Here is a 24578-nt window from a genome sequence, read left to right on the forward strand (position 1 = left end):
TTTTAATCAGTAATAGTTATCAGACTTACGGCGCTTCTGTTCAAAAGATATTTTTTGCTTTGCTTGTCCTCTTGTTGAGACCAACGGGCACCATTTAATGCTATGATACTTTCTCTGATTTTTCAATTGTTATATTTCATTTCTAGCTATCGATGTGATACCCTATTATGGGTATAGATGTTATAAAGTGCCTTGGATTCAGTTTTATTTTCGAACACAAAAAACTTTGGCAAAAAAAATGGAGATAAATTGTCTTAAGCTATCGCTGCCGAAATCAAGCGAGTTTTTGTTTTTGACACAGTTTGTACCTTAATGATCTCAATATCACTCTGAATCGAGACTGAAACAAACGAGGTCAGTTTTCATATCACGTATCTGATATTACTGAAACGGGTTTTAAAATGAAAATTTGACATCGAATTTGTAAAAGGATAAAAATTGTCATTAGCCCTACCGAAATAACACACGGGAAGTTTATTTTACTTATCTGCATATTCGACACGAATGGAAAATTGGTGTACAAATTCTTCTCGAAGGACTCTATCACTTTAAAAAGGAGTGTTTTATCGAAATGAAAAAATAAATGACTGTTCCGAAGTTGTGTACAGCAGTTCTTCGCACGCAAACGTTTCAATTTAGACTAATTAAAACAAAAAAATTTATTGACGCTTTTGAGTTAAAATTTTCATGAGATTATTAAGCGAAAAAAAAAACAACAATACAGTCAACAATTTTAACTTCTTTATTTTTGCCTGTAAGTAAAACACATGCTAGTCAAATAAATTCTGCCAACGGGTTTTATTTTCTTCCAACCGTGGCATTGTTAAGATGACCAATCAGACTTGTGCAGAAGGTTTGACTTATATTTGCATAAGCGCAGTGGTGAGGTGGTAGACAGTGTAAACTCGTTTGATTGCCGCATATGAAAAATACGATGAAAGTCCGCCACGAGCTGGTAATTTGCGGTAAAAGTGTTTCATAAAAGGGTGACAAAAAACTATCAAAAATCATGAAGAAAAATGGGGTAACGGCGAGAGTTTCGCCTGCGTTTGTGAAATGGAGTGACGAAACTGAAAATAATATTAATGCGGTGGAAAGTTGCAAGGGACGAAAGAAATCTCACTCAGAGGAAGGAGAAAATTCAGGAACTCGTACTTCCTTGAAAACGATAAACACAAGAACTCACGATTGTGACAGAACTATTTCTGAATCGAAGATCAGTACGTCAAATGTTAAAGTTGCCTTTGCTAAAGACAGCAGCTCTTACAACAACGCACAGTCGAGTAAAATGCGACTTATTTTCGCATCAATCGGCAAATTGATGTGTTTGCCTGCTTGTTTCAGAGTACAGTTTTCATCTCACCAACTGGAAGAGATTTACCAACGCTACTACTGCCGACACAAACTGGACAGGATTTTGTATATAATTTTACTGGATTTTGTGGTCAATCTATGTTTAATCACAATGTATTCCGTGGTTTTTAGCAAATCGAACCCGACACAAGTGAATCGAATTATAATGACATCTACCTTCTGCGCGCTAAACCTCTCGTTTATCATCCTGTATTTTTTGAAGCTTTTTCCCGCTCGAGTTTTTAAATTCCTGCCTTATATTGTATGGTTTACAGTGTTCTTCCAGCTGCAAGTGGACTTGGCAATCGGTTACGATCCTCTAGTGCCAAGTGATTCCGTTGGGATGTTCCTGTTTTTTATGTTTATCACAAACGTTATGTTACCCGCCAGTTTGCCACTGTGTGCTGCCATGTCGCTCCTAGCTGCTGTTGGACATATAGTTATCACTAGCAGTTTTGCTACACAGAATAAAGAGTATTTTGGAAGGCAGGTAAGTAAATATAAGTTTTCTAATTCGGAGAGTTTTAAAAATCGCGGTAGGCGAACAAGAAAACTTATTAGTTGTGGCAAATTTATACTTCTGATGTCGAAACAACCTAACGGCCCACTTGAGAAGTGAATGATGAAAGTGAATTTGCAGTCCCCTATCAGGAACGCTTGCAAGGTTTCGCTAATTACCCACTATTAAGATCTTCCGAGGTCTTATTTCGTTGTTTTGACGTCGAAATTGGACCATACCCGTGTATTTATACCACGCGCAATGTCGCGTCTTTTAGCGCAGATATATGTCAAAGTGTGATTTAAATTGCCGGTCTTCCGCGAGAGATGCCACAATACAGAAAACCTAGAACCATCTGGTTTTCCTTTCATGTTTATATCCTTGCCTTAGTATTTAAAAATAAAAATCTTTCTTTACTTTCACTGCTCATTTTCTTGCCGACCTAAGAGCGACAATTTTCTTGGTGAGGTAGAGCAAAACAATCTCAACTTCTGCTTAGTTTGACCGGACACGCACACAAAATTAGCTGCTAAAGTTGTTTCTCGAGATCGCCTTCTCTCAATATTGAAGCGCCACTATATTTACAATAGAAAATCTTAATATTATTACAGCAACATCTCTTTAAGAGCAAATAAGCGAAACGAGCCTCATTATATGATGCAAAACTTACTCGTTTCTTCGCAACGGTTTAGCAAGAGTGTTTTTTTTCCAAATTTAACCTTTTTTTTATCGCTCAGAGTTTTGTAGAGTTGCTACGGTGACCAGACTTATTTACGACCAAAACGTTTGCGCTAAAAGCACAAATTTCACAAAGTTAACCGACGAAATTATGGCTTATTGAAAGAACTAAATGCGAAAAAAAATTCCTAGTTTTGCAGATTTGCTGTAAAAGTTTCGGTTATTTTAAACTTAACATAAATTGTCTTTGAATCTATAACCCAATACTTAATTTATTCGTGCGTTTGACGCTAGACCTGAAAAACTAATTCTGTCAGTGCGAAAGAAAATTTTCTGGTTGCGTAATGTATTCAGTTCATCATTTTGGGTTTCTACCGTATCTAGCCTAGCAACACAAAATAATTAAACTCTACTTTGAGCATAATACTGGAAACACCCCTATCAAGACTAGCCAGTTATTTAAGAGTTTAATTTATTTCTTGACGAAAACTTAGACGCGAGTTCTTTTTTACGGTGAAAAGCTTTATAGCTAATAGCTTTTGTGAATTAATAGAAATATCATCCTGCATATGGCGCTGTAATGAAAGAGAGAGGCAATAGGTTTTGTTTACAAAGGTCTCTCGTACATAATGACTTTGAAACTTATTACCTCGTCACATGGCAGACAGAATGCGTCACTAGCAGTGGAACGCCAATAGCGGTCTTCGTGAAAAATTTATCACCGGCGATGTAATTTGAGTAATGAATTGTTTCGTCAAAGATAGCTAAAACTCTAAAAGCTTCCTTTAAGACAAACCTGAAATCGACCAACGCAACGATGTCAAATTCGGCTTTCAATAGGCTTATTGACCATCTAATATCTCTTGGCAACATCTGAATTTCATACAATTTCGGTTTTAATTGCAAATAATTCGTCTTTTAGATATCATTATTTTCCATTAAGATAGAAAAGAATATAGCAAAAACATTATGATTCTTCTGATCGCAGCTGTAAACAGTAAACCTATTTTTGTTTGTAAATTAACAATAGCGGTTGCTGCCAAGATGATAACGGCCGGAATGTTTTCGTTTTTCCCCACGGGCTTGATATGTGATATGATACAGACTGTTGCACGCAACTGAAAATAAGAATCAGAAATTCAAACGTATCAAAAAAGGCCTGAATATCTGCGATTTGCATCAAATAATGTGACAATCTGGAGTTTATTTTTCTTTTAAAAAGATCGCTTTTATTTTGGCTGGAAATATGGCTAGCAGGCGCCAGGATTTCTAGTTTGAAACCTTTGTATTCACCTGAAATGGATTTCACGGGACATCTGCGACTAACCTTTTTTTTTTATTATTTCTCGGTCACGTTATCTGAACCGTTGGTCGACATTTTGCTAACGATGTTTCTGGAGGCAGAACAAAATTTTATTTTTCCAAGCGTTGCGAACCACTTTTTGTTGCACAAAATGTTGAAACCCGTAGCTGACTTGGCTGAAAAACTGTACATTTTATCAAGGCCTGTCAAAAGCCTTTCCTCCCAGCTTTGTTTTATTGACTTCCTAATGACAGACGGGTGATCGTTGACTGAAATTTTCCCCAATGTGTCTTGCAGTTGAAGAGTTTCTCAGGAAGTGAGATATGAACTCCTGCTGCTCGGCAAATACAAGGGATAATATTTTGATAGGAATAAATGACTCTATAGATTATACTTTTATATTGGAAACCAAAACGAAAATATGAAGGTTACCTGAACAACATTAGAACTCTTTTAACTACGGAAGTTGACTGTAGATACACAGAAAAAGTTGGCTTCGACAGCGTCAAGTAATAGCCTAAAAGTACCCGTTCTGATAAATAGGTAGGACACATATTCATGTGAACTAACGAAGCTGTCCAAAGTAGACAGATTGCAAAGGAAGAGGCGGTGTTCCCTCAGTTTAATTAAGCTTTTAATGTGATTTTCTTCATTTTTGGCTGTATTGACTGTATTGTATTTTACTGTTTGCTACCTAGATTAGGAAGGTCGATTTTCAATTGCACTTGCGACGTAAAACTGTAGAATATAAATAATGGTTACCTCAAATGAGCAGTAATTTCTTTGTCAGGTGTCTTTGGCAATTCATTCCGTCTGGCAAAGTTCATCAGTGACAGGTTTTTCTCTTTTTTTAAAAGCTGTCAAGCTTTTGAATAAAAATATTTTTAGAGGAAAAACTTGTCATATTTTACAATTTTCACTGCCAAGGCAAGCTACCCAAAACAAACTTGATCAAAAATCCTTTCCATCGTGAATTCACAGATAATTAGAATTATGGCGATCTCATCCATATCTTTTTTGCTCTATCAACAGCTGGGGGCAAACATTCTTCTGTTCGTCTGCAGCAATATTATTGGTGCTATAGATTCTTATATCGCTGACAGAAGACAAAGAAGATCTGTTCTGGAAACTAGGCAGTCATTAGAGGTGAAAATCGCCTTGGAATCGGAAAATCGACAACAGGTGGGTTATTCCGGTAACCGCACGTCAATCATCGTTACCTAGTAACCACCAGTAGTTGGGTAGAGTTGCATCGTAATATTCTGTGTCGTGATTATGAGGGATGGAAAATTACCCTTCAAGTGAGGGAAGGCTCCCCCCACACCTACGGCTCAGCCAATCATATACGAGATGCAAACAGCTCTCCGAGAACAAAGCTTGATGCGTGGAATGTTCACTTTTTATTGTTCCCTGTTACGACTTTATGCACAAACAAACATTTCCTTTCTCCTGTAAAAACCGCAAAACACTCTTTCTTGTTGAATTAAATTCTAAACGAAGACTTGTCGTATTGAACGTAGGGTTTGAAAACGGGGGAATATCACTTGGATTTTTATATTTGGTGGTGCGTTTGGACTAATCTAGAACAAGAAATAAATATTTGTTTGATTCCAAGCTTCATTATCTCGCTGTTTGGCACTCTTCATTTTGTAGAGCACCTAACAGCGTGTTAATGCAGTTTTTCCCTTTTTTTCTTGTAGAGACGATTACTTCACTCAGTCCTTCCCAAACACGTAGCCACAGAAATGGTTAATGACTTAGAAAATGATGGAACATTTTTGAAAGACGGAGCTTTTAACAAACTGTTTATCAGACGACATCAGGAGTGCAGGTAATTTGTGATTTTGATCCCCTTTTAGAGAGGAAACCCCTAAAGGGTTAACTTTTCAAAGAGAACTGGTGAGAAAACTTTAAAACTCAGCGAAATGTAAAACTTAGGTTCTCTCTGCTAAGATGAAATTTTAAACGATTTCCTTTTCGTTTCAGCATCCTGTTTGCTGACATTGTTGGGTTCACGGAACTTTCCTCTAAGTGCACAGCGGAGGAGTTAATTATCACACTGAACGAGTTGTTTGCTAACTTTGACAAGATTGGGACAGTAAGTTCCTATTTATTTGACCTAATTATCTAATTATAAACTCAATCTTAGAAGTGATTAGCATGTAATTTCTCCCTATAATATCCATATAATATCCAGCAAACAGCTAATGAGAATACTCAAGCTTATCAGGCGGAAGTTAATATCGCTGTTTCTGATATGTCGACATTCACTCTGTCTTCCTTTTTATGCAGAAAAACAGCTGTCAAAGAATCAAAATTCTGGGAGATTGTTACTATTGCATCGCAGGCCTGGATGACAACAAAGCGCATGCGCAATGTGCTGTTGAAATGGGACGTGACATGATAAGCCACATAGCGTGAGTAGCCATCTAACGCCGTGTTTGTGATATATATTTTTGAACGAATAGCAATGATGTATTTTTTTCTGTTCCCACAGCAAGGTCAGGCGACAAACCGGCGTGAAAACTTTAGATATGCGCGTTGGAGTCCATACAGGATCTGTGCTCGCCGGAGTCCTGGGAAAGATTAAGTGGCAATTTGATGCTTGGTCAAATGACGTCACACTTGCTAACAGCATGGAATCCGGTGGAATACCAGGGTTGGTATAATAAAAGTATTATTTTCTTGTGCGGTTGTTTGTGGGAACGCGCGTTTACTCGAGTATGATGAGGTAATAAGTTATCCACGTAATTTCCAGTGAGGTTTGGAACTCGGTTGCAGGAACGTGTGCAACAAGGTCGATTTGGCGAGAAACTAAACCCTAATGTTACGGTCTTGAGTCCAGGCCACTGCGTTTGCAGTCAATAGCTCTCGCCTCGTGTCATCCCCACTTTTTTCATCGTCCGTTGATAGTATTTCTTATACCGCCTTGCTTATTCATGGCCATTATAAATTTGTTCGGTGCTGATCTCAAAATGTGACATGAATCAGAGACCCAGAGGGGTTTTTCAAGTAAGCGGACCGTGAACAAATATTTTCAGTGACAACTACAAACATATCAGTCTGTTTTATTTTCATTAGCTATCATTTCCTCTTGCTAAAGATGAAGGGAATCTTGTGCTATCCACGCCCTTATCAAGTTGTTTTTCCCCTAATCATCGTTTTCTCTCACAGTCGTGTTCACATATCAGAGCCCACATACAACTGCGTTAAACTGGATTACGATGTCGAGCCGGGTGAGGGTCACACTAGAAATGATTTCATTAAAGAACAAGGAGTTAAAACGTTCCTGATTGTGACAAGAAAAAACGAAGACGGTGATAAAACAGCTTCATCCCCAAGCGTGGTGAGTCTTCGTCTTTAAGAGAATTTTTAGTTGAGTGCCGTTAGTAACGTGGGATTACTTTTGCTTCGTTTTACTTCCTAAAAACCCGCACCATTTTCAACTCAGATTCAAAATAAAACCAATTACACTTGGTTACGCGCGTTTTCCCGCGCTTCAGGTCTCATTAGCTGCTCTTGACATTTACTTTCTTCTGATTGGCGGACGTGATTACTTGGGTTTTTGTTTCACGTTGCTTGATAAAAAAGTGCTATAAATTTATTTATCTGTCATAAATGGATGATATGGTAAGACAACTGGAAAGACGCGAAGAAAAACCTCAATCCTATGAACGCAAGTCTCTTACGGCCCATAATTATTTCTATTTGCTATGTAAAGTGCAAAGATTTTATTTTTTTGTTTACTTTGGCAGGAAAGCGTGGATGCCATGTGGCTGACTGAGCCTTCTTCAAAAGAAAAAAGACGAACGTCGTCGCCGATAGTGGAGCTTATTACGGGAGATAAACAGCGTATTATTAACAGAGAAGACATGGAGTTTAGAAGGGTTTCTCTTTTTGATGTAAGTGATTGATTTTCACTCTCAATTTATCTTTAAGACGCTCGCAATTAGCTAAATCACGGGTTTGGTTTCTCCTTATCAGAATCATGTATCTCCTCTCTCTCGTTTAGAAACTTTAAAACCAGTCTTTAAAAAGTACTATTTGAATTGATACAAGAAGAGAAAAGGTGATCCTGTAAACAAGCAGTCCTTCAGCAAGAACGTAGTTTACACCAAACTGTATGTTTCCCACTCTTTACATGTGCTGCAGGCTTTCCCGTTACTGGAGCAGGCTGCATGTTACCTCACTCTTGGTACGGGCGGCATGCTTTCCCGCTATTGGCGCAGGTTGCATATTTTCACGCTCTTGGCGCGTTCGCAACGTTTCTGTCCTGAATACTGATTGGTTAATACTGGTTATATTTTCTTACTTTCTTCTTGATTGGTCAGATGCGAACTTCTTGTTTTTTTATGTAAATACTGGATGTGAAATAATCTTTTCTTCATTTTAGGAGGAAGAGTCGGAAAAGGCAGACTCCTCGACTGCAACATGGTTGGCAATTTCTAAAAATGTTTTCTGTTTTGCAAAATCAGTAAATCTTGAGATTATGCTGCATTGGTGTTCCAATGATTATGTTTAAAGAGAGTCTGGAAACACCAACAGTAAACTCTGTTTATTTCTTAGAACTGTGGGTTCTGAAAATTACTGCTGAAATGTCTTTGTTCTTCCTTAACACGTTCTTCATTGTTGATTATTTCAGTGAAAGAAATCTGAACAAACTGTTGTCTGACGTTCTTGATGAGAGAGCAGGAGGGTATGGATTTTGAAATACATAAATACACACATAAAAAAGCGAGATGAATAAAGAAATAGCTACCATAGCTTTTCATTTATGGCTTTTAATTTTATTTTTGCAGTATTCCACTGTAAGTAATTTTCTCATCCTTTAATTTTCTTTAGCGTCAGGGAGAAAATGAATCCTTTTACTCTACGATTTGTGGAAAGTGACTGTGAGTTCCAGGTAAAAACAAAATTTTCACTATTTATTTGAAGAGCTCCTTGGTAGAAAAGCCTAAGTGACTTTTGATGCAATATGAACATCTCCCTCTGTTTTACATCGGGAGACGCGGTGGCGTAGTGTTACTGCGATGGACTCCGGTTGGAGAGGTCTGGGCTCGAGACCTGGCCGGCTTATTGTATTACATTCATGGGCGAAACATTTTACTTTCACGACCTCTCTCTCTCTCCACTCAGGAGTATAACTGAATACTGGCCTGATGACCGGCTAAGGGAGGGGAGGGAGGGAGCGGAGTGGGGGTGGGGGGGGGGTAACTTTGCAATAGACTAGCATCATACGCAGGGAGGAGTAGTTGTAATACTCCCAGTCACTTCAAGCTAAGGAAGCTGGGAAAAGCTACGGATGAATGGGCGATTTGCCTCGAATATAGATTTTGCCTTTTGTCTCTGTTTCACAAGGGAACAAAGAGAATTGAAAGGAGAATCTAGCATTCCATCGAAAGTTACTCAGGTTCTTCTCCCATACTCCACTTCATTTTTATAATAATAATAATAATAATAATAATAATAATAATAATAATAATAATAATTGACATTTAAAAAGGGTGACCCCTTCAGTCATAAGACTGGTATCAACAGGGGCCCTGACGACAAAACGGTTATGCTTTAACATCTGGGTAGTGCTGTTTCATTTTGACAATATTTTCTCATGCATTGTTTCTACAGTATGCCCTGGAAAAACAAGAAATGAGTGGAGGGTCGCTGTTTTGCCTCTGCGTTATCATCGTCTTCTGTTTCTTTGTTGAACTTGCAATTTTACCAAGGTAAGTAAGAGGTGGGGGGGGGGGGTGGAGGGTGGGTTAGTGGGGACTGGAAATGAAGAGATTTTATTGACATCTATTTGTCACTTGCGGTCTCAAGAAAGACAATCTCGAGGAAGTTGGAGGTTTTCCTCCACTACAGTGAACAGTCATTGTCCACTGCTATGGAGAAAAGTGCCAGACCGAAAGCCAATCAACAACCTTTTTGTCTTTGTGTCGTCGTAGAGATCCGGTATGAAGGGACGGTTAAATTAATTCCACAACGCATACGAAAGAAAAATTAGGATCATTTAAGCAAGGTATATTTCGAAGTATCTCATGATAATTTTGTCTCGCACAGATCTTTACGAAACTATTTGACGTTTTCCTTGGGATTCCTGTTCTTGGCAATTCCCACGGTCCTAACAGCTGCTCTCAGTTTTCCAAAGGTGAGAGACAGCTTTCTATTGCTGATTTTTATCATTCAATGTCTGGCATTAGTTTTAGATATCAAAGGAACAAATGAAATAAGTACATAATTTGGATCACCGATAGACGCAGTGGCGAAGTGGTTAGTGCGCTGGATTCGTAGCCGGGTCAATGTGTTCTTAGGCAAAGCATTTTATTTTCAATGGCTACCAATGAATTGTCAGGCAAGCCTGATGAAATGTTGGAGGGTAACTTTGTGGTGAACTTGCATCCAAGGAGGAGTAGTGATACTCCTAGACGGATAAGCTCTTGTTGGATGGGTGACTGGTTCACCGCTGAATTCTCTTTGGCTCAGTTGCAGAGTAATGAACTGCGAAATCATACATTGCCAGAGTTTGAATCTAACGCAGTCCTTAGATTTCTTCCGAGTCCAACACGTTCGCTAAATGTTTACCTCCCTAAGAAACAATTTTCTTCAAACACGGACCTACTCCATTAAAGAATTTATCCATATATGGAATATTTTTTTCAGCGTTTCCCCAAGTTCTTGATGGATATTTCAAACGTCCTCGATAACAGTAAACCAGCTCGGACGCTTCTCGCTGCTTTAAGCGTATCATTATTGGCTGGAACAGAATTGATTGACATGGTAAGCTTCCCTCAATTTCGTACCCAGGTCTAACCTTATATGATTGACATTTTCAGTGCGAGGTCTGGGTAGGAGAAAAACTAAATTATAAGCCATTCTGGAACGATAACTGAATATATGAACCCATCATCTCTATGTCCCCGAATTTATTTTGTAACTTTGGTATTTTTCAGGAAAGACAGCAAACAAAATATTAGCTGAGTCGTTAAAATGTTTTCTAGACGCGTAACCTATATGCTACGTTGAAAACGAGAAGGACATGCAAACTAAGAACAGCGGTTAAACGCCGGGCATGTGTAAGGGAATCAACTCTGGCTAACTGTGCACCGATTTCCCGCGCACTGTTTCAAAGGACTGTTTCGTTATCACGCAAAACATGCGAAAAAACTGAAGCGTGCTTATAAATTGTTTCAAGGAAAAAAATAGGGTGAGAGAAAACCTTGAGGCTAATCGAGGACAAAGCTATGAGTATTCTGTGATTTTCCATTTTACTTTGAGCTTTGTAAAAAAAAAGTTGTTTACTTTTAAAACACCGTGACTTACTGGCTTGTACGACAACCTGGTTCAAACAGCTTGAAAGCACGTTACCGTCATTATAACGTTAGCACTTGCGCACACGTTTGACCGCTGTGCAAAAGCACAGAACAGACAGGTAACTTAATGTGATTGTTTTTCACGCCCTCCTCAGCTTGGTTGTACAGCAACGAAACTGGACAAAACAGATGTGGCGCTTAGATATAACAGATCAGAGTATCTTGATCCTTTAAGTCCGTCCTGTGAATACCCTCAGGTACGTAGTTGCACAAAGCTCAGTAACTGGAAAGTGAACTGTCTCTTGGCCCTAGTCTTTTAAAGGAAGCCTTGTCTCTTTCTCTGCCCCTCGGAGGACTGGGACGAGGTGGAGGTGGCTGAAACTTCAGATTCGACAATATCTGCCTCTTCTGCCACACTTCTCCGCCTTTGAGAATGGCAAGAGCTTTGGAAATGGAAATCTTAACGTGAAGTCAAGTATTGCTTTTTTTTTTCCTATTGAAGAAAATGAGAGAGATTCGGGAAATGTTGTGAGCGGTTATTACCTTCCATACCAAGTTCACTTTGTGAAGTAAAAGATTTTTTCAACTGATACATTTTGAAATAAAGATATTATCCTCTCGAGGTTTTGCTGACCTAGCCTTTCCGCACATTTTTTTTCTGGTGACTAGAAAAGGCGATCGTTTCTACAGAGTCACTTCAAAACCGGATTAGATGGAAAAATTCAAACACCCCCTTGCGTCACTCTCGCTGATTTTTAGGTTATTTGTTATTTTCTCCTCCAATAAATGTTGTTTAACTTTATGTTTCGTTTAATTTTGTTTGTTTCTAGTATTTCTCCTACAATGGTATCCTGATCCTAGTAGGAATCTCGGTGCTAGTCCAACTCAGTCATTCACTAAAGGTTTTATTAACACTGGGTGTGTTACTCACTTATTGCACCATCAACATATTTGTTCAACAAGACATTTACGACAACTACGACGCTTATGTGCACTATAGCCATGAGTAAGTTTCTAACTTGATTGTTAGTGTACACAGCAAGTTAAAAGGATATGATGTTGGATGGATACAGGTTAGGGCTAGGGACAGGGGGATAGGAGATAAGACAAAGGGGGGGCAGGAGATCAGGGTTAGCTGATTGAAATAGGGATGGGGACGACGGATAGGACATAGCGTATATGGATAGAGAGAATGGATTAGGAGAGAGGAGGTATTTGGTTTTATGGAGCGTAAAGGCAGAAACAGCGAAGGATAGGCTTGAGGTGAGGAACATCGTGCTGGATGGATTTAGTCAAAAAAGATAGGGGATATAGAACAGGGGACGGGGGATAGAGGATAGAGGATAGGGGACAGGGAACGGGGGACCGGGGATAGGTGACAAGGGGTAGGGGAAGGAAATGGGCGACTGGGGAATATGCCTGTCCCGATTGTCCCAACTTTTGAGCAACTGAGTAAGAAAAGGAATAGGGAATAGGGAATAGAGGAAGAGGGATGGGGAAAGGCTGAATAGGGAGTAGGGGATAAGGAATAAGGGAAAAGGGATAGGGGATAGGAAATAGGGGATAAGGGATCGAAGAAAGGAGGATAGGGAATAGGAGAAAAGGGATAGGGGAAAGGGTGAATAGGGAATAGGGGTTAAAGGAATAAAGGATAGGGGATAGGAAATAGGGGATAAGGGATAGGGGATAGGAAATAGGGTATAAGGGATAGGGGAAAAGGGATCGAGGAAAGGAGGATGGGGAATAGGAGAAAAGGGATAGGGGAAAGGGTGGATAGGGAATAGGGGTTAAAGGAATAAGGGATAGGGGATAGGAAATAGGGGATAAGGGATAGGGGATAGGAAATAGGGGATAGGGGAAAAGGGATCGAGGAAAGGAGGATGGGGAATAGGAGAAAAGGGATAGGGGAAAGGGTGGATAGGGGAAAAGGGATCGAGGATAGGGAATAGGAGAAAAGGGATAGGGGAAAGGGTGGATAGGGGATAAGGAATTAGGGGATAGGGAGTAGGGGATAGGAAATAGTGGGATGGGGAAAGGGATCGAGGAAAGGGAGATAGGGAAAAGGGATAGGGGAAAGGATGGATTGGGGATAAGGGACAGGGGATAGGGGGTAGGGGATAGGAAATAGGGGAAAAGGGATCGAGGAAAGGAGGATAGGGAATAGGGGAAAGGGGGATAAGGGATAGCGAATGGGAATAGAAGAAAGTGTACAACGGATAGAGAACGATGGATGGGGGTAGGGAATAGGGTTGCAATGGGGGATGGGGGACGAGTGATAGGGAATTAGGGAAAAGAGATGAGGGAATAGGCACGGAGGGGGGGAGGGGTTAGATTGAAGAAAGCAAAAATGAAAAAGAATTGTACGTCTTTCTCGCCGACCCATTCATTTCCTTTACATTGTCTCGTCTTTCGTCCCAGTCTGTACATGTACAGTTCCCTCTTTTGCTTAACTGTTTTAATTCGTTTTTATTCTCTGATCTTTCTCCATAGACACACATCGTTTGTTCCAAAGAAGTATTTTTCGTCTGTCATCATGGGGCTCTGTTTTTGCATCCTTGTCCTTCATGGCCGACAAGTAAGAGATAAATTGAGTAAAATACCCATGTTTCACTTTTTTCAATGATTGAGTAGGCTGTAGAAGTGGGTGTGGTCTTCATTAAGACACGTGCGCGCATATGTTACACACACCTGGCTAATGTCTACAAATGTCTCTTTCAGGCTGAGCGAACTGCACGTCTGTTGTTCTTGTGGAAAATGGAGGTATGCTTGAATATTTGATTCCATAATCAACCTCTTTGTGCCACGAGTCATTTTGCGTTTATATACGAAAGGAAAACTTTTTAAATGAAAAACGAGGTTATTCAATAAAAGACACGGGCATACTCGAGAAAAAAAGAACTCCGACTGCTCGAACGTACGACCTTCCGATTATTTCTTCAGACTCCTTTAGAGCGCGCTTCGGGAAACTCTTTTTTGAGGTGCAAGATGTGATTTTTTTTGCAGGCTTTTGAAAAGAAAACAGAATTAGAAAAAATCAGGGAAAGAAATCAAAAGTTAGTGAATAACATTTTACCTGAACACGTGGCGGATTATTTTCTTCAACATCAGAATAAAGACGAAACGGTAGGTTGGATGCTGCGTCATTTTCATATTTGTGAGTATTATGGTTTATCTCTCAAACCTAATCATGGTGTAGGCTTCACGTGATTGGCCAAGAAAACGCGGGAAACTCTACCACTCGCGCCAAGTCATCTAGTGCTTGTCTTTCATTGGTTGAAGACCCACGGTGGTAATTGTGTGAAAACAAAACTTGACTTTGTTCGGTTTATGGACAAATTCTACATGATCTGTTGAAAAAATCCCAAACGTCTCAGCTTTACTCAAAGCTCTCATGAACTGGAATGAAATTGGGCCCTTAACTCGAAATATTTTAATAGTAACGAAACAAAGTCAAGTTGAAATCATATCGTTGCATGACATATTTCTTTTGTTTTGCGTGACAGGACCTGTACAGCCAGTCGTACAAGTACGTGACTGTCATGTTTGCTTCGATTCCAAACTTTGACGAGTTTTACTCTGAAGATCAAATCAACGATGGTGGAAAGGAATGCATTAGGTTCTTGAACGAGATCATAAACGATTTTGACGAGGTATGGTGAAACTAATAGTAACACAAGAAATTCACGACCTTTGCACTGACATTCACTTAGCTCTTTAACTCCCAGGAGTGACCAAGACAGAATTTCTCCTTACAATATCAATACAATATCAATCAGGCAAGTGATGAGAATAAAGAAAAATGACAATTTAAGGACTATAATTGATCCAATACCAAATTCTCCAAAATAACATCATAAGAAATATATAGCAGACAGTAAAGAGAATTACTCATGAGATCATGGGAGTGAAAGGGTTAATATGGTTCCTAGAAACGAGGCAGCTGCCTCCCCCTCCCTCCCCCCCCCGTGGGGTATCCTTCGTAAAACCTGAGCACTTGCAAACAAACTTGCAAGGGCTTGAATTGGTTATTGGTATGTTAAAATCTTTGAGCGCTTTTCAATTGAGTGTCGTAAAACCAAAAACAAAGCAAAAAAAACAATAATCTGCCTAAAGCGCGGGAAAATGCAGGCACCAAGTCGTGATTGGTTTTAGTTTTGCATCTGATTGGTAGAGAGAGAGAGAGAGAGAGGTGTGAGTTTTCTGGACCAATCACAAAGCAAAATAAAACAAAACCAATGCAATCCCGGCTTACTTTCTGCCCTCAATTGAAAATTACTCCATCAAAATGTTAATGGAAGTTTATCGAATTTGAAGATATATTATTTAATTTTCATTTGTTTTCCAGGTTCTGGCAGAGGCAAGATTTCGAAGTATTGAGAAAATCAAAACGATCAAGAGCACTTATATGGCGGCTGCAGGACTCAAACCAGAATGTGAGGTAAAAAAGATAAAGAACAAGGACCAACATACTACAACTCAACTCCTCAACTTGTAAAGAAGGATTTTTGTTGTGTCAGAATAAACCCCCCCCCAAGGCTCTATAGTATTCTAATGACCACCCCCACCCCACCCCCCCTGATTGGCAGTCAGTCTACTATAATTCCCTCTTTATACTCTGTGAGCAACGACTGATCCCCCCCTCCCTCTCCTCCCCCCTCTGAAAACCATGTGATCCTCTAAAACTCTCTAAGCTTCCTCCCTCCCGCCAGGCTCGTCCCTAAGAGGAATTGAAAACATGACGAAACTTAGAAGCTAGGCCTATCACTAATTTGTCAAGATATGATAGCAAAACAAGATTATTGCAGGCCTTCGCGGAAAATCGTCGGTCTAATTTTTGGTAGCAATAGTAACAGAACGAAAAAGTTGGTACTGCTGTTCAGATCCGGGTACTTATTGTTTTTTGTTTCAATGTTCAGTCTCAACACAGTGAGAACTGGGAACAAGTTGTGACGGTTGTGGACTTTGCACTTGCCTTAAGAGACAAACTGGATTCTATCAATGCAGAATGCTTCAATCAATTTGTCCTAAGAGTGGGTGAGTTATCGCATTTAGTTTCCCTCCATAAGTTTATAGAAAGTAAACAAGTCGAGAGTGGCTCTACTTGGACAAACGAAGAGAAAGTGAAAGTCCGTTTCCAAAACCTTCGGTATTTCTAATTAACAATTTTCCTTTCTTTTTTTTAAGGAATCTGTCAAGGTCCTGTTGTAGCCGGAGTAATTGGCGCCAAAAAGCCGCACTACGACATTTGGGGCAACACGGTAAATGTTGCAAGCAGGATGGAAAGTACTGGAAAAGCTGGCTATATGCAGGTTTGTATTGTTTCTTAGTTGAGAGGTGCAAAAGGTAGATGGAACATGGAAAATTTTTCATAGCACTACTTAGAAATTTCAACACCGATGCTACGAATGTGTAGTACTGTCTTGCTAGCTATTGGGCCGAGAAATTTTAAGGGAAAAGCTTGTTGAAGAAAAATTTTGCCAACAAAGATGATTTGATGAAGACCGTAACCCAACAATATTAAAACGGGAGTTCAACAGATTAGCTTCCCCAGGAAGCTTTCCTTTCAAATGTCATTTACATATGTTTATTTTTCTGCAAATGTATATACCGAAACTTTTTTCCATAACCAATAAATTGCGCAGTCTGCAAGGAGGCTCTCAAAAGCGTTGCGGCATTGAGCTTCTTAAACCTCGCATCGCTGACCGTCTCGAAACGTGCGAACTTCGCGCGCGTGTCAAAGCCTGCTTGCGACACTCGCGTGGCGGCTTCAATGATTTAGAGGAACTTGCTGTTGTTTTTGCAGGTTACAGAGCAGACGTATGAGATTCTGAAAGACAGGGGCTTTAAGTTCATCTACCGCGGACCTGTAAAAGTCAAAGGAAAAGGACAGTTGGTTACGTATTATCTCACTGGAAGAGAAGCTAAGAAAAAAACAGTGCACCTCAACTTGCCAAATATGGTGGCAATTTAATGTGCCTTTTGAGGTCACGTGCTAAGTGTCGCGTCATATACGCCTGAAAAGGACTGTGAATAGTCCTGGGAAATTTTGGCGCCAAGTTAAACCCGTTGGGTTGTGACATTCGATCGCTAGGCTGTAGTTTGGATTTATTTGCCAAAAGAGATCTCTGGAGAGGGTAAAACAACTCTGAGTGCTGGGCATGGGGAGGGCTGACACCTTATCCCTCCGTAGAGAGTATCTTTTACCCTCCCCAGACTTCTCGCGCCAAACATTCGAAGCTGATGACTCAATGGTCGACAGTGAAAATGAATGCTTTTGGTTAAAAAACTGACTGTTGTTAATTCATACCTTGCACACTCTAGAAATATTGTAAAGAGTTCATTCGAAGCTCACAGAGTCAGACATAGCCGACGGATTTATTAGCGAATACTATTTTGAAAAAAAAAAGGGTTTTTATATCCTATCAATAACGAATTTAGATTTGTATCATACGTATGTAAAAAACTAATATTTGCCGTGACATGAAATGTACGAATAGCCGCTGACTGGAATCAGCGGGCGCTACTTTGTGAAAGTTTTAAAAACTTTTCGGATTTAAGATTTCTAATCTTCCCTATCCGTCAGAGAGCAGAAAATAGCAAAGCCATACTCGTGATTCACACCGTAAGCTCTGATGTCTGTTCATTTTTAAGAGAATAAGTATCATTCCAGATACATTTTAGGAACGAAATCTGAAATGTAAATTTTAGAGATATAACGAGTGTAAATAGAGTAGGTGGAGTGAAAATCTTTGATCATGAATTCTTTGGGCCTCGATTGTATTAATCGGGGAAGTGGGTGGGTGTGATGGTTTATATTATAAATCCTTTCTGTATTTGTCTTTTTGTCACAAAATTTGGATGGGCCATGTTTTAATTTAATTAAATATCAGCGGGACAAAATCACCGAAATAAAACTTAAAAATATCAGAATCCAAAATCAGCTGAACTCGACAGTAGCAGCTTAGGGGAGGGGTGTTGGTATTCTGAGGCACTCGTGTCACTCCTCCCCCTTGCCAAAATAGCGATGACCTCAAATGACATTACGACGTGGTATTCCCTCAAATGCTATTAAGACACCTCACTGAAGACAAAGTTCCCCTCTCCTCTGAGCCAAAAATAGCTGGTACAGCGTTCTATCCCCAACCTAACAATAGTGACACTCGTGTAACGATTTTTTTTTCCGGTTTATCCGCCAAAATCAAGTTGGAGATAAAAACCTATCGCATTAATTTAATACAGGCAATCATCAAATTGTTTTTCTTTCTGAAAATTCAAAAGTTGGATCCCTGCGCAAAGCTTCAAAGTACAAGCCAACGTGAAATACCAGGGTGGCCGTAGAGACTCCCCTTTCAGAGAGCTCTGCGAAATGAAACGATTCAATCTGCTACACCTTACTTTTGCGTTAGAAAGATCAAAAAAAAAATATATATATATATATATATATGACACTGTAAAAAAACGCATCACTTAACTCTAGCGTCACAAGATAAGAATCTTTTTGCATTTTGGCTTAATTAGGGACTCGATTAGTGACACAGAAATAATATCCGACATACCAAGTTGATTGAAAATAATGAAAATGCTTTGAACGAAGACATAACATCTATGAACGTGACTTGAAATTGATTAACTCAAATTAGACAGATTCGCAAAATTGCACTTGCTGTTAAGTGTTTTGATGAGATGTACGTTCAGCCTTCGCATACACGGATAAAAAACCTTTTTGAATTGATAGATTGATCAACAGTCTGCGGAAGCTTCTTATACGTATCGCTGAGTTCACGAAAGGTTAATTTACATAATTTTGTATGCCATTGCCCTAAAATCCAAGTTTAAAGCATTACTAAGTCCTAAATGGACTCTAAAGTTAGAAAAAAGTTTTCTCAGTTTAGTTTCTCTGCTGTTTCTCTGCCACGAAAAAAAAAATTATATCAGGAGCCAATCACACGGGTAATTGGCCCATAATTTACATGATCCTCCCTCAGGGCTCTGTAGTAGTAATTCCCCCCTCCCCCCCCGAAAAGTATGTGATCCCCATCCCCCCAAAATTCCTCCGATCCCTTCCCCCCCCTCTCCCGATAAATGAAGAGTGGTCCCCTGTTTAACTAAAACAGATAGCACATGGTCTCTTTTTGGTTCATAAGACGCGGGGAAGTCTTAAACAACAACGTGTCTCTTCAAAAACGTGTACCGAAAGCAAAAAAACTCACAGTGTGACCTTGTAGCTGACAAGTTTACCTTTGTCTCGCCTTTCCAAGTACTCATAATCTCGGTATCTCTGAGGCCAAGGTCTTCAGTCGCCCCAGTCCTACTCTAGTGTATATGTAGCATTCTGATTAGTCCGTTTTCAGAAGCTCAGTATTGATAGCGTGACTCAGCCATGGAGCAGGTGCTGACACTTAACAAAATGTCAATCAAAGTTGATAAGTAAAGTAAAACCCTTTAATGGCTAACAGAGAGAAGACTTCGGCGCTAAATTTCTTGCGGTGCTTTCTTACATAATTTTCGCAATATTTGGGTTACTGTATGGCTAACTTTTTGGATCAAATGTTTTAAACAAGTCAATTTTGAACTAAACCGTCTAGTACCTTGAGTAATGCAGCAATTATCAAGTTAATTCCAATTTCGCAGGCAACTTTTTTTGATAACCTTGGGTAGCCTAGTTACCAGAGACGTTTTCCAACCAGATTAATCCCGTAATTTCGGTCACGCTATGTTCCTGTAAAACTGATCTAATGCACGAAAATGTTGAATTTGCGGGACGCCACGGCGAATCATCCTTTCCTTTCCGTACGTTTCAAGAGCACTTTACTACTTCGCGTTGCTTCGTGACTTCCACTAGTTTTCCGGAGATTACCGACAGTCTCCGAAGATTACCGATTTCTGCGCCATTCGGCCGGTGCTAAAATTAGCATATATGTCAAGTTTTACACGGAATATAGGCAGTGTTGTGGTTTTAACAATAATTTTTTGCTGGGCATGGAGAGAATTTTGTAAAGAATGAATGAAAAATTACGATGGAAGTGGAAACGTGGAAGCTTGAGCATCAACTTAGATAGCGATTTGCAGCATCTTAGGAGCTCAACTTTCTGTTTAGCGTGGACTTGTTCGCCGTTCTGAGGCGAATCCCCACAAATTCGCTCAAGGTTTCTCCTGACGTTCCTTGTTTAGGATGAGGAAAATGGCTGGTTTTCGATTACCGGCGTCTCCACCGCCGCCAGATCTCTCGAATTTAACCGAGGAGGAAAAGGAAATCATCCAGTCCGTATTGGAACGACAAAAACAAATGGAAGAGGAGACAAATCAGTTGCAACTGTAAGCTAAATTCCCACTACTAAAATTTATACATAACGCCATGTTGGCGATAGCTGATGCTGCTTTTCTCGGCGTGTTTAATTTTATTCCTTTGAAGAAATGATATCTTTTCCGAAAAGTAATCGTTTGAACTTCGTTTGGTCACTATATTATATTGAGCTTGCATAGTTCGCTATTTTTTCACGCTTGGTTGGAAATTAAACAAGTGTTTATACTTTGGCATGTTTCTGCTGTAGATCTCTACAGAAGGAGGTGGAAAGTTATCAACATCGCGTCGAAAGAAAGAGTGGTCAAGCACAAGCGGATTCTGCTTTAAAGGAGGACAATGTTTGCGAAATTTGCCACAAAACAAAATTTACTGATGGTGCCGGAAAAGAGTGCAAGTATTGTAAACTCAAAGTCTGTGCGCGGTGCGGAGTTCAAGTTACTATTCCTGGAACAAAACAGGTGAATTTATGAAATTTTTTAAGCGATTTCAACGTAGGGAAATGTGTAAAAGATACTATTGTTATCATAGGCGTCATTCACATTTTCTCTCTATTTTTAAATAATTTTAAACGACTGTAGGATCTTTTTGATGAGTAGTGGATAACCTTTGTGGTTCTCGATTTCGCTTAGATTAAAATAACTGAATATTTTTTTCTACTTTTTTTCCCCACCTTCATATCGGATTCTTCGACAATTTCTTGCATCGATGCCCACTCAGACTTCGGTAAGTCAAAGTATAACTTTAATCTTCCAATTTTACACTTTAACATTTTATTTCAAGGCTCGAGATCTTCCAAAACATTTGCTGAAGGGTTTTGCAGAGCTGATAGTAAACACAGTGTTGACAGCTAGAGGCTTCCTTGCTCATGTATTTTTAAAAACTTCCACTTTGTAGATTTACTTTTAAAATAATTTCTTATTCACTGAAGCTTGAACAATTTTATCGGTAAGCTTCATCGATCATTTGCCCACGGTGGCTTAAACTTTAAAATGGTAATCTGCAATTACAACTCCGTAGTGAAAATTTCCTGCGGATTATTTTTAAGGGCTACAGACTGTTGTGTCGGGAACATTCCTCGGAGTATTACATTTCACATACTATTTTATGTTCCAATTCTGCTTGGCGGATTACTTTTTATGAATATGGAAGTTTCTAGGCATTTTAGCAAATCCCCATGGACGCTAACATCATAGGGTACTTCAAAAGTTTACTTTTTTATATCGGAATGAGTAGAAAATGGCTTAATTTATAGTGAAATGTTCGAACAGTACTTTTTTCCAATATGCTTGTCACCAGTTGTGATGTACAGGTGAATATTATAGACCCACCCAACATTTTTTTTGGCAAACATTTTGCTTATGAAATGACATGTCTAAAATTTAACCACTCCAAATACTTCTGCATTATTTTTTTAAAAACAATGTTTTCTTTTTTTTTAAAAGTGTACATGTATTCACAGTGGAAATTCTCTGTTTGGAATAATTACTAGATCAAAACATTCCGGCCTCATAAAGCATTGTATTTAAAGAACCTGCCTTGAGTAAATAATGCTAAATTTACTGATTTATATTTGTCTTGTGTCAAGATCTGGTTGAAATAACTGCTCAGCCCCTCTACATTCTGTATTGGAAAATTTTCAAATGTACACTTTTCAAACTTAGAAAAAAATTATCTTGTTTACTCTCTATTATTAAATTGTGATCAATATTCATAATACTCAGCATAAGATTTTTCCTTTATTTTTGTTTTTAGCCAGATTTTTAAAACCTGTCTGACTGAAAAGCCCTTTAAGCTGTGATCTAACTTGTGCATTTTGCAAGTTTAAAGAATACTTTTTGTTTTTGTGAAGAATAAAGTGTATTTTGACAGATTGTAGCTTCACATTGATTATGCAGAAGTACATTGAAACCAAATATCTGGTCTTATTATTTGTCACCCAAACCACAGGGTAATTTCCTTTTTTCATCCTCTCTCTTGCCATTACAATAACAAAAATTTAAACTTTTATGCAGCGATATGAATTACGCAATATTTGTTCTTATTCCAAATTACTTTGCTTTTTCATCTTACCTCTTACAATCATGTGTTTAGCACTTGAAATTATTATTCGCATTACACCTACCAGTTGGTGTGGTTATGCGTCTGTGTTGCTGACGTAGAACAAAGCCATATATAAAATGCATTTAAGAGGGATTGATAAGATCTAAAGTTCACGGCAAAGGTTATTTCAGTGAAGCTAGACACAACTGCTTCTTTTGTGGTTAGAATTTAGCTCTGACACTTGATTCAAAGAGTGAACAAGGTTATCTCCTCATGCAAAAAAAACTTGCCAAATTTTGGTGTTCTAGATTTGCAACTGTTATAAGACTGATAAATGATAGCAATTACGTCTTGGAGTCTATTAAAAATTCAAACTAACCCAAACATTAATTAAAAAGTGAAGAATTTCTTTCTCGAAATTTGATGAGGCACAAAAATTATTTGCGCCTTTTTCTAGAAAAATCTCTTTATTATGACTTTTATTGCTGAGTTGCATTTCCAATGACATGGTTTATAAGCATGGAGGAGTTTTAAAATTGTTACTGTTTGCTGGTCAATTAAGCGATTGCTATGTCAGTAGTATTCTGTTAACTTGCTTTTGCCCCAAGGCAGTTTCTTCATCTGACCAAATGCTTTTAGCATTAATTTATCTGATGGTGGGTTTTGATTAACTTTCAACTTCAAAGAACTTCTATTTGAAGTTTTTCATGATAATTCAAGATTATGCTTTAAACTGTAACATACTAAAATTTGAAATATTATTTTTTCTTTGTTTGGTAACATTTTGATAAAATTTTTCTCATTTTACATTCCCAAAGCCAATAGTATGATCTCTATAGGGGTTATTTTTGACTGTTTATGAATGAAAAAAAAATTTAACATTTGCCTAAATTGCCACCAAATTTTAACAATCTTTTTGCATATCTCATTAAGGAAATTTTGTTGTGTTGACTCTGCATCTTGTAGTTATATAATCCTTCTTCTGGTTTTGTTCAAATTCTTGAATACTTTTTGCATCAAGTTGACAAATTAAAGACACCGACTTTTGTTTAGACTACATGTTTCCTTTTTAAAACAATGCCGGCCGAGAATTTGAGACACTGCTTAGGAACAACTTATAGATGAACTTCCCTCTGGCAATAACATTCTTAATTGTGATGGCTATGGTAATATTGGAAATGTGTTTGTTTTGGCATGGTACTTTGGCAATGCACCTGTTAAAACAGTTTTCTTAATTTATGGTTTAAGTGTTGATGGGAATTGTTCAGAAGGTAATGTCTCATAAATTGAGATTCTGGTTGATTACTCCCTCAAAAATATTGATGTCTTTAAACCTGCCAAATGTTTTTTTTGCAAGCATTTTTTCCCTGCTTCTTGTTTTGCTACCAAGCTTTAAGATATGCTCAGCTGGTCTGAATGAATTGATACTTATAATAAGTTTTAACCTTGTTTTAAATGCAAGCACTGTGCACACTCTGGGAAAAAATGTTCTTACATTTTGAAAAATTATATGAAAAAGCACTGTGGTTATGAATTCAATAGTAAAATCCTTTTTTTTACTCCAATGCAAAGAGTTAATGTGCAGCAGTAGTGGAGAGGCTTTCAAATTTTGTAATTATTTCACTTTTTCTCTGGTCTGGTCAATTAGGATAGCTTTGTTCCAAGCCTATAGTTCCCTAAATTCAATATGAGAAGAAAAGTTGTTCAGTCTGTTTCCAAGATTTTTGTTTTTGTGACTGAGATATTGGTTGAATGGCTGGAACCAAGAACAAATTAAGGCAAGGTTATCCGGAAGAAATTAAGATTTTTATACCCATTACTGTATACAAACTGGGAAGGGTATAACAAATGCTCGTAATCTATAAAGTATCTCAATGAATCATTGTTTGATTGGTAAAGCAGTGTGTTGCAGTCTTTTAAAATTATACGTACCTTAAATCTTCATGAGGCAATTGCTGTCATTGGTGAAATTGTCATGTCATCTTGTAAAATTTCACAACTTGAAAGTGATTACACTGGTTGAAGTTGATCTTGAGAAGCATCCTTAAATGATGGCAGTTGACCTTTTTACACTCTAACATCAGAATAAAT

At 38.5% G+C, this 24578-nt stretch overlaps 1 protein-coding gene and 1 long non-coding RNA gene across 2 annotated transcripts; one reads left to right on the forward strand and one right to left on the reverse strand.

Moving 5' to 3' along the window:
• The first annotated feature begins 904 nt into the window (after positions 1-904).
• On the forward strand, positions 905-18052 carry LOC131777512 (adenylate cyclase type 3-like). The gene is made up of 24 exons (XM_066167065.1): positions 905-1843; positions 4866-5015; positions 5534-5664; positions 5820-5931; positions 6126-6250; positions 6331-6492; positions 7008-7179; positions 7589-7735; positions 8227-8267; positions 8476-8529; positions 8676-8736; positions 9459-9556; positions 9894-9981; positions 10494-10610; positions 11299-11400; positions 11974-12149; positions 13634-13718; positions 13862-13903; positions 14147-14266; positions 14647-14793; positions 15489-15581; positions 16060-16177; positions 16328-16452; positions 16947-18052. Exons 1-24 carry the CDS (start codon positions 1010-1012, stop codon positions 17112-17114), a joined length of 3468 nt encoding a protein of 1155 aa, XP_066023162.1. The 5' UTR covers positions 905-1009; the 3' UTR covers positions 17115-18052.
• LOC136280990 (uncharacterized) lies at positions 16763-19923 on the reverse strand. Its single transcript, XR_010717511.1, has 3 exons — positions 19732-19923; positions 19382-19541; positions 16763-17007 (listed from the first exon to the last, which is right to left on the reverse strand). It is a non-coding gene; the product is annotated as an uncharacterized lncRNA (long non-coding RNA).
• Positions 19924-24578: the final 4655 nt, after the last annotated feature.

The sequence above is a fragment of the Pocillopora verrucosa genome, chromosome 5 (genome assembly GCF_036669915.1).
Source record: "Pocillopora verrucosa isolate sample1 chromosome 5, ASM3666991v2, whole genome shotgun sequence".
In the NCBI taxonomy this organism is placed as follows: Eukaryota; Metazoa; Cnidaria; class Anthozoa; order Scleractinia; family Pocilloporidae; genus Pocillopora; species Pocillopora verrucosa.

Coding starts and splice junctions, on each gene's coding strand:
- LOC131777512 (XM_066167065.1), top strand. CDS start 1,010: ATGAAGAAAAATGGGGTAACGGCGAGAGTTTCGCCTGCGTTTGTGAAA. Junction 5,665..5,819: donor AGACGACATCAGGAGTGCAG/GTAATTTGTGAT, acceptor TTTTCGTTTCAG/CATCCTGTTTGCTGACATTG. Junction 8,737..9,458: donor AAAGTGACTGTGAGTTCCAG/GTAAAAACAAAA, acceptor TTGTTTCTACAG/TATGCCCTGGAAAAACAAGA.